The sequence below is a fragment of the Mytilus californianus genome, unplaced genomic scaffold (assembly GCF_021869535.1).
Source record: "Mytilus californianus isolate M0D057914Y unplaced genomic scaffold, xbMytCali1.0.p SCAF_9, whole genome shotgun sequence".
NCBI classification, from domain to species: Eukaryota; Metazoa; Mollusca; class Bivalvia; order Mytilida; family Mytilidae; genus Mytilus; species Mytilus californianus.
This window is the reverse complement of record NW_026262745.1, coordinates 75,067,619-75,078,525: the sequence shown is the minus strand read 5'-3', so window position 1 is coordinate 75,078,525 and position 10,907 is coordinate 75,067,619. Positions and strand designations below refer to the sequence as shown.

General features: G+C 32.6%; 1 protein-coding gene across 1 annotated transcript; it reads left to right on the top strand.

The window, feature by feature from the left end:
* On the top strand, positions 1-2,053 carry LOC127714796 (uncharacterized). The gene has a single exon (XM_052220831.1). The coding sequence runs from the start codon at positions 135-137 to the stop codon at positions 1,242-1,244; it is 1,110 nt and encodes a 369-aa protein (XP_052076791.1). The 5' UTR covers positions 1-134; the 3' UTR covers positions 1,245-2,053.
* Positions 2,054-10,907: the final 8,854 nt, after the last annotated feature.

The following is a 10,907-nucleotide window of genomic DNA, read 5'->3' as shown; positions in this document are numbered from 1 at the left end:
GTGAAAGAAGCAAAACGATGGAAAACACGATCAAAAAATGTCTGGCCAGGATACGATGTTAAACATGCTATTGTTAAACACGGGGTTCTTTTTGTACCGGTTGGTGTGAAAGAATCTAAAAACGAAGAGTTAGAATGGCGCTTATCATTTTATGTTGCAGAAAAACTTCTTATTTTTCATTTACACACACACAATTGCTATGTTATGCTCTTTTGAAAATTGTTCTCAAAGACGTTATAGCTTTAGACGTATATTGCAAAGAATTACTTTGTTCATATTTCATGAAAACAATTATGTTTTGGATGTCGGAGGAACTACCATTATCAATATGGAAGCCAGAAAACCTGATATCATGTTTTATGAGATGTTTCAGAAGGCTTATCTATTATGTAGAATACTCGGTTTGTCCGCATTATATCATTCCTGAGAATAATTTATTTGAGAATAAGATAAAAGACCACGCACAGGAAATGCTTTTTAACAAATTGATTTGTCTTAATAATTATGGTTGGCAATGTATCTTAAAATCAGACCAAATCTCGATTAACAATGAACCACGTTGTTTACATGTCTACAGTGTTAAACACTTATTATCTCCGGTTATTGATGCGGCAGCCAATTTACTGTCAAAACGTAAATTACGAATGGAAAAAGCCATACATTTGGTACTGTCTATGAAGAGTTCCAAAATCAAATACCTTTACACGCACTACATATCAAAATATTGTCTGAATGGTCACAACTTACTCCCGTTTGATGATATATACGGTAATAAATCTACTTATAAGCAATGCAAAACATATACGTGTACTCTGCTACTGAATACACGTCATGATGCTGTATCTGGATGGCTGTTGATAGCTTCGCTTTTCTATAGGACAAAACAACACAATAAAGCTCTTGTCATCCTTCGGTATTCGCTGTTCAAATGTACAACAGAAAAAATTTACACAGACATGAATTTGTCTCATGTTAATTTTGAACTATTCAATTTGAATGTATTTAGGAAGATGCCAATCGTGCAGATGGAGAAATTGTTGTTGCTAAATCATGTGGATTTTTTTCCTCGCTCGACGTTAATACCGGGTGAATTACAAATGGAAGTAGACAGATCTAACTTTTGTATACCCCCAGTTATATATGTTCATTTCCTTTCTGTTCTATGTCATTGGCATCTGAACAATACAAAAGATTGTTTTGATTCTCTCAAAGATTTACAGTTGACCGTACGAAAGGAATATTGAATGGCGAATGACTTTCAAAAAGCTATATCTTACAATATCCTAGGTATCGCTTTTCAATTAGTAGGAAACAAAGAATCAGCGAGAATAGCATTCACACATTCTATGAAATTAACATCAGATCCAGATTTAAATAGTGCGTCAAAGAGATTGGCATTGATTGGATAAACGTATGTATGATAATGTCTACAGAGTAAAATTTCTTTTTTCAAGTGATTGTCAAGTTTTATTAAATCATTCTGCTTGTTTAATTTCAGTTTTATATTATCATATTTACAATTATTGGTATTTTTTCTTCTATTCGTCTCTAACATACTGGTAAGGAAAACAAATAATACTATGTTGAGTTTATATGTATCAAAGTGTCTTGAAGATTCGTCAGTTGGAATGAATGGACATAACAAATCTGAACCAACGTTATTTCAGATAGTTGGACACTACAATTCGTCAGTAAATGAAAGAAAGCCAACGCCGTGAAGAAAAGAAAAAACAAAATAAAACGGCAAATAAGAAGAATAAACACTCGTATATTGCCGTTCCCTATTACTTTGCATTACAGATTTCAAAGTCGTATTAATTTGGTATGGGAGTTAAACAAGAAATGTTCGAATTTTTTCCTAATTTGCCAAGTTGTAGTATATGTTGTGAAAAATTCACAAATATAATAAAATTATAGGTCATTGTACTTTTCTTTCAAGTCAGAGGTTGTGAAAAATATCCCATTTTGTAAGGATTATACAGGGAAAATGTATTATAATGAAAATAGAAGGTAAACTTTGTGATAGAATTTTGAAAAAAAATATGAGAACATACCTCTAATGAAATGCTTTCAGAATACTAAAAGAGAAAATTGGTTCTCCGTACGTTTTTTTTTCTTCCTTTTTATAGCATGAAATACTACCAATTCCTGTAAAAAGTAAAATCACAAAAATACCGAACTCCGAGGAAAATTCAATCGGAAAGTCCCTAATCACATGGAAAAATCAAATGACAAAACACATCAAACGAATGGACAACAACTGTCATATTCCTGACTTGGTACAGACATTTTCAAATGTAGAAAATAGTGGAATAAACCTGGTTTTATAGCGCTAAACCTCTCACTTGTACGACAGTCTCATCACATTCCGTTATATTTACAACGATGCGTGAACAAAAAAGACATTATAAATAAAATAGTCAAAATATGGATACAGCAGTCATCACTGTGTTACAATATCAAAACAAACAATTATTTTCAAAAAAGCATTAAAGCATCTATCAAATTAAAAACCATATGCATTGCTTCGCGTGTCTGACGTCAGCAAATGTAAACGTCACATAAGAAGAAATTTTGTCATTCAATGTTTATTCAAAACAATTTTATAATTTCACATGGGGAATGTTGGTATACAGGGTTAAAAAATCTAAAGTTATGTTAGAATTAATTTCAGAAATAGACCGAGATTTAAAATTGTCCAGCAGTTCTTTAGAATTTTTAAGAATCCACATACGCGAGTAAAATAAATTTGTTGTTATATTTTTTTCGTTTATAAATCACACATGAGCAACATGCTTTATACGCAAATTAAAATAAAAACATGAAGTCTCCTTTTTATATGCGAGTTCGTGGTCTAGTGGTTAAGACCGATGGCTACAGTGCTGAAGGTCCCGAGTTCAATTCTGACTCGGGGTGCTAACAATATCAGTGCATCAGTTTTCACCCTCTCACACACATCTCTGGTACCCAGACCTGAGTTTAAACTAGAATGGGTACTTTGGGGCCTCGGTTGGTCAAAGTTGCTCCCGACTTTGACCTGGAGATCAATCTGCTGATATCTCTTCGGTTTGTCTGTTCCCGCCGAGCAGCCCGGTGGTTCTCGCCGAGTAATTCGGCTTCCTCCACCATAATAATGGATTCCGCCCGGTGTCCTAACATACCCTCGTGTTGGGGTGGGGATTGTCTTGTGTTTTTTCATGAATTTTGTTATCCATTTATCTGACGGCCCAATTTTAAGATTGAAAAGCGTTTTCCTTCAATTTTTTTCACAATTTCTATAACAAATCTTTTCAAGCTATGGCGAGATAAGGGAAGACCACGAACTGCCATATACTCAATATAATGTATCAAGCTTTCTTCTTCGGAAACGGTAAGTTCATTTGTAGGTCCAAAAGAAGGGGGTGGATCTCTACCAACATAACGTCCACGCAAGTGGTCATGTAAAGATGCATACAGGATGCCCGTTTGTTTTGAAACTTTCAAAAGGGACATGCCATCTTTAAGAAGAGACTTGGCGAATTTACATTTTTCAGTGGTTCGAAGTTTTTGGTCTCTTGGCATCTTCCTACAATGTTAATAATTTATTAAGCGTATGTCAAATTGACGACTTTCTTTCTTATTTTATTTTATTAAATTACAATTATATATATATTATTTTCTAATCTTTTGATTTCAATGTATGCTTAATTTCATTTTGACACGTGAAACACACAAACCAGAATTCAGATAAAAGGACAAGCAAGTTTACCCAAAATGTATTGTTTACATAACAATGGCGACGGTCAAGTGATAAATCTGAATGGGCTCGAGTGGGACAAAAGTGATGTAATGCCCTGGATTGAATATTACGGTAGGAATCACATCATTGGAATTCTGAATAATTTTATAATTGATCCATGCTACATATAACTAGTAAATATTTGCTTAAAGATTTTTTTACACTTGATTCCAAGAGCGATCTTTCCAACTTCGATTTACCATTGTCGATTTATCGCCTGCTACTAAATTCACGTGAAGTTAGGAGCATGCGAAATGCACATTTCCTGTAACGCGTCTTTGAAGGTATAAAAAACAACAACTGTTTTAATTCAAAAGTGTTTTATTTTCATAAACAAATAGTTTTGTAGCTGGTTATCGAGCACTGGTCGTTATCGAGCACTGGTCAGGGGAGTTTAAATATTGTTGTAAATACGTTAGTGACACATTTCCATTAATTCTGATAGGGAGTGTACATGCATTCCACTGTACCCTCCTAGCTATCGAAGGGTGATCTGTAAACGAAGGGCCTACGTACATACATACATTCTACCTTTATAAAAGTTTAAGTAATTTTAACATGTTTAAGATATAATCACTTTCATTTAAATGTTAATTCTTATCCGCGTAAATTGCGTTCTTTTCAAGATGGCAGAAGACTATTATACTAGCTTTATCTACATGTACTCCAGTTTGATTTAATATAAAGTATGATTTAGTGATGATTTCATTTAGGAAAATATGGAAAACTAATCGCTGGTATTGTTTTAGTGTACCTTTACCATGGTCATCAATAAACAATATATTTTTAGGAGACATCAGTACTAGACATATACAGCTAATGATAAAAAAGAAATGTTGACCGGCTTTTTCATGTCTTGCCAAGAAGATTTCGTAGAGAAATACCAACCTGAAGTCAAATATCACGTTCAATGATTGGTTTCAAAGACTGATTTTAGATGAATACATTCCATTTGTATGTTTAGAATATTTCATATTGCTTGTAGTTTAAACGTTTGGGTGGCTTGCTTGCTTTGTTTTATAAATGTTTGCATTGTAATGACGATTGACATTTGCAATGAATAGATAGGCGGGGCTTCAGTTTTTATACATTATACTTAAATATTATCGGATCATGTTAAGTATAATGCAGAGTTTAATAAAATAAAGAATGGAAACGGGGAATGTGTCAAAAAGAGACAACAACCCGACCAAAGAGTAAAAAAAAACAACCGAAGGCCACCAATGGGTCTTCAACATAGCGAGAAAATTCCGCACCCGGAGGCTGACTTCACCTGGTCTCAAACAAAAATGTGTACTAGTTCAGTGAAAATGGACGTTATACTAAACTCATAAACATATAAATGAAATAAAATTTAAAACAAAACAAAACAAGACACACACACACATAAGACAAACAAGCCAAGATGCTCCTGACTTGAGACAGGCGTAAAATGCGTAAAAAAGGGTTAAACATGTTTAGTGAAATCTCAAACCTCCCCTTTACCTTTAGCCAATATAAACAAAGTGAGGCCCCGCCTATATATTGATTGCAGATGTCAATCTTAATTACAATGTTTGAGCAAACATTTATACAAACAAAGCAAGCAAGCCACCCAAACATGTACACAAACATAGCAAGCAAGCAAGTCAACTAAACCCTGAGGCTACATGCATTAGTATAATAGCTCTAATAAAAGCCAATTAATATGTGCTTTCTGTTATATCTCAATCAGGAAATGACGAGATGAGTAAAACACAAATGGTATTGTAAGCTATAGAAGACCAAATGATGACAATTCAAAACAGAACAAAATTAAACGATAGATTTATACTACCTAAACAAACTATAAAAACGAGGTTGCAACGCCGAAGAGAAATGTCACTCGCCTCTATGGTGATTAAAAATGTGTCACGTACAAAGTGTAATTGTGCTACAATAGTTAAAATATGGTCAATGTGTCATAACCCGCACGAATAAACTTATCGAAATGACGTAAAATTATGGTAATCTGCATATGATGTCAAACAGTCCTATCAAGTATAAGAATTATCTATCAAATAGTTTCAAAGAAGTTGCGTTCACAATGTTTCATTGTGGTACAAGAGTATAAACCGTCAAAATCCTGTATCTACCGTTGAAACTGTCAACTCAAACTTACGATAAAATATTGTCTACTACAATTGGTTGTGAACAATCCTGTCGCGCATAGGAGCTATAAAACCAAAAAAAGTCAAAGTGCCAACACTCCTTTAGGAAAAAAGTGGAATCGAAATGGCGGTATTTGGTATTTTCGGATCAAGTATATATTGTAGAATACGTAATTGTAGTTCCATTGGATTTTGTATCTTCATAGTAGGTAAATTGGTTCTTGTATATATAAAAGAGGTTTTTTTCAGTTATTTGGTTTTCCTTTTTTTTTTAAACAATTGTAGTGAATTGTATGCAATTAACAAGTTGAAAAGATTAAATGCATGGTCGACAGGTCAGCAGGTTGACAGGTCAGCAGGTCAACCTGCTGAACTGTCGACATGTAGACCTGCTTACTCAATAATAATAATTGTTAGAGACAACATTTTTATATTCTGACTTGTCGACTTGTTGCCTTGTAGAGTTAGGGTTAGTTTTGGGGGTATGATTAGAGTTCGAATTAGAGCCTTGGGTGCATTGAGCCATAGCCGTGACTTTTTTGTCACCACGAAAGCGACTGAAAAGGAAAACAAATCAGTTCAGGTATAAAACAAAATACTTTGAGTCTTTTTTCACTATTTCTGAAATTAAAAAAAGCGCATTACTGACAAGCCTAAAAAACGGGCAAATTAAAATACCCTAAGTTTGTAATTTATCATTATAACAGTGTAGGTGCGTTTGAATTACAGTAGATTAAAAATGGCCGAATCATATGCAAATCTATTCTTTTTTATATAAGTGCCTCTACCCCTTGGCATCCCGAGCGACACTTACTATTTTGATGAAAAAAATAGTTTTAAACCTAATAATTTTCAAAAAAGAGCTGGCATTTGGTAAAATCCCATGATAGGAATTCATTTCTTTATAAATCATACGGGGACAAATCGTCAAAAGTAGTTTTTTATCCAGAAACTTGCAAATAAAGCCTCAAAATCTGCAACACGAAAACCTAGGGAAAGGTGTTTGAGAAAACAGACCACTGAAAACGTCTGCTGATGCTTGCTGGGTTAAGATCATGAATCGGTTTCTTCCGTGCAATACATTAATTGGTACTAACAATTCTAGGTTTAATAACAAAATCCCCTCACCATGTCCATGTGTCGCCTCTACGAATTTCGGCGCAAGCGAGTGAGAGAGAGAGAGAGGGGGAGAGTGAGAAAAACTGGTCCGTAGTCTGTTTTTTTTTCTCTCTCTCTTTTCTGATGGGAAACGATTTATTTCTTACAACCAATTCAACAATATTCTGAAGTTTTGACAAATTAACTAATTTATCATTTGGATGTATTAAAATATAATTCTGAAGTTAATGATTCTGTTTATTTAGTTTTTTTGTCACATCTAGTTTTGTGTGTAACATACCAATGATCGATGCAAATATATACATTTTAAAAATTTAGTATATAGTATATATAAAACTGTAAAGCAAATTCATCGTTCAAATATGGGGGCGTTCTATGATTTAGGCTTGCTTTTTTCTTTTAAAGAAAGCAACTTGTATTTAGGTTTTTTTTATTTGTTAGAAATGAAATAACCTGTGTTGTTTCTAAATTTCTCGCTTGTCAAGACTTTGTGATTTGAAATTAAAAAAAAATAGTTGTCTTGCATACGAATGACACAACTATTTGTTAAAAGAACTATATTTGATTTATTACAGGCGTTCTCCCATCAACGTCAACAATGAACCAAACTCAAACCGTATAGTAGTTTACTCTCTTTAGATAAAGCATATTATTATTGCTATCACTATTATCATAAGTTATAAAAGACATCATACATGATAGAAGGTTAATTAAAAAAAAAATGAAGTAAAACAGACTTCAGATAATAGTGATAGCGATAATAATATTCTTTATCTAAAGAGAGTAAACTACTATACGGAATCTGATGTTCAGTAGTTGTCGTTTGTTGGTGTGGTTCATAAGTGTTTCTCATTCCTCGTTTTTTATATAGATTAGACCGTTGGTTTTCCCGTTTGAATGGTTTTACACTAGTAATTTGTGGGGCCCTTTATAGCTTGCTGTTCGGTGTGAGCCAAGGCTCCGTGTTGAAGACCGTACTTTGACCTATAATGGTTTACTTTTATAAATTTTGACTTGGATGGAGAGTTGTCTCATTGGCACTCATACCACATCTTCTTATATCTATTCATATATACTCATCAGGTAGTACCAGAAATAATGAACCGAGCAATGCTAAAATATGAGCCTTGTCATTTGTTGAAAACCGTATATTGACATCTTGCATGCAGTTTTTTATTAGTTATGTATGTCGTGTGTTGTCAGACCAGATCATCGTCCTGAACATCGTTCTTACATCCTTTGTCGATAACATTTCTCATGTATGTCTTGTTATTTGTTCTTTCGTTTCTATTTGATAGTAATTTTCATTGTTTCCAAATTTAGATTTAGAATTTACTAGACACAGTGATGTTGAGTAATGGTCTAGTTGACGTGTTTATTCATTTTCATTTTTAGTTATCAATGAAAGACTCAATTCCGTATTGAGTTATTTACCTTAGGAAAAAAATATCGTATATTATTTTTTTACAACACACAAATATAACTATTCTAAAATGATGAATATATATATATATAAATGTAAATACTATATATTTGATAAAATCGGTTTTAAATAATCATTGTCTACAAAGTGACAACAAAAGCAAAGGAAAGAAAGCATTTCTTCTTCTTTATAATGGTTTACGTTGTGTTGAAACCAGGATGAACATTTCAAAATTATATTTTTTATGTTGAGAATTACTTTATCTCTGTAAGCAAATTTCTTCAGCAACGCAACTGTTATACAGCTTATATCACGCCTTTATTTAAAACACACAAAAAAACCCGAGTGACATCACATATATACATTGTTTATGTAACTTGAAAACAAAACATTATAAAGAAATTAACACAAGCGCATGAGCCTTTAGTATTACTTCACCAATTTGTAAAAGGTTTGTGATTATATGAGTTTAGAGAGAACAACTAATGGTAAATCAGCGATATTTGTTATGCAATTGTAAAAGCATTGCACATCTCATTTCGAAGGATATTAGTTACACATGCTCCTCAATCATGGTCTATTGACTTTGAAACTTTTCAATATGTCAATGTTAAGGGAGTCACTTATAATAGTCAATATAGTCCCCTAGCTGGTACCTTAAATTATTGTTCATCGACTTTGATTATTTTTCATATGCCACCTGTTGAACTATTAGGACTATTACTATAATTTTATTATCAAAACATTTTCATTTTAATATCAACATAACTTAGAGAGCGAGACAAATCTGTTCGTCTACAGCTTATTAAACGAACATATGTTGTCACATCTAGTTTTGTGTGTAACATACCAATGATCGATGCAAATATATACATTTTAAAAATTTAGTATATAGTATATATAAAACTGTAAAGCAAATTCATCGTTCAAATATGGGGGCGTTCTATGATTTAGGCTTGCTTTTTTCTTTTAAAGAAAGCAACTTGTATTTAGGTTTTTTTTATTTGTTAGAAATGAAATAACCTGTGTTGTTTCTAAATTTCTCGCTTGTCAAGACTTTGTGATTTGAAATTAAAAAAAAATAGTTGTCTTGCATACGAATGACACAACTATTTGTTAAAAGAACTATATTTGATTTATTACAGGCGTTCTCCCATCAACGTCAACAATGAACCAAACTCAACCCGTATAGTAGTTTACTCTCTTTAGATAAAGAATATTATTATTGCTATCACTATTATCATAAGTTATAAAAGACATCATACATGATAGAAGGTTAATTAAAAAAAAATGAAGTAAAACAGACTTCAGATAATAGTGATAGCAATAATAATATTCTTTATCTAAAGAGAGTAAAAAAAAAACCCGAGTGACATCACATATGTACATTGTTTATGTAACTTGAAAACAAAACATTATAAAGAAATTAACACAAGCGCATGAGCCTTTAGTATTACTTCACCAATTTGTAAAAGGTTTGTGATTATATGAGTTTAGAGAGAACAACTAATGGTAAATCAGCGATATTTGTTATGCAATTGTAAAAGCATTGCACATCTCATTTCGAAGGATATTAGTTACACATGCTCCTCAATCATGGTCTATTGACTTTGAAACTTTTCAATATGTCAATGTTAAGGGAGTCACTTATAATAGTCAATATAGTCCCCTAGCTGGTACCTTAAATTATTGTTCATCGACTTTGATTATTTTTCATATGCCACCTGTTGAACTATTAGGACTATTACTATAATTTTATTATCAAAACATTTTCATTTTAATATCAACATAACTTAGAGAGCGAGACAAATCTGTTCGTCCACAGCTTATTAAACGAACATATGTTTAATTCAAATATAATATTGTTAACTGTTCAATTTAATTAAAGGAAATCTGCAATAATCGCTATCGAGACAGCAAACCAACAAATTAAATCTTAAGTATCAGCAAGTGGACAGTTTAACGATACATGCCCTATCTATATGTGAATAACATGCATGCTTAAGAATTATTAATGAAACAGCTACTCAATTACATAATGCATAAACGATAAGGTTGCATACATAGACCAGAATATGGTTCTACCATGTTTGTATCATTGGTCAAGAAATAAATGACCCTATAAATCAAACTGCGCAGACTATCAAATATCTAACAAGAGAACGTGGAAGAAGTTATTTACTTGCATGGGACAGACATGATGATAATATGATATACGAGAGTCTATCGACGAAAAGAAACAAATCAATACATATTAAACTAAAAACATTCTTAAATACCGAGCAATACAAGCCCCACCAAAACATGATTGATCCCAGGTGCTCCGGAAAGCTAAATAGATCATACTCCATGAGTATTCAAATAATTACACGAATGTGTTAACATTTCATAAATTAGCGTCTTATACGTCTTTAAATAGCTTTTCCGTCTTTCCAAAACAAACAAAAAAGTGGGGCAA

Coding starts and splice junctions, on each gene's coding strand:
- LOC127714796 (XM_052220831.1), top strand. CDS start 135: ATGGCGCTTATCATTTTATGTTGCAGAAAAACTTCTTATTTTTCATTT.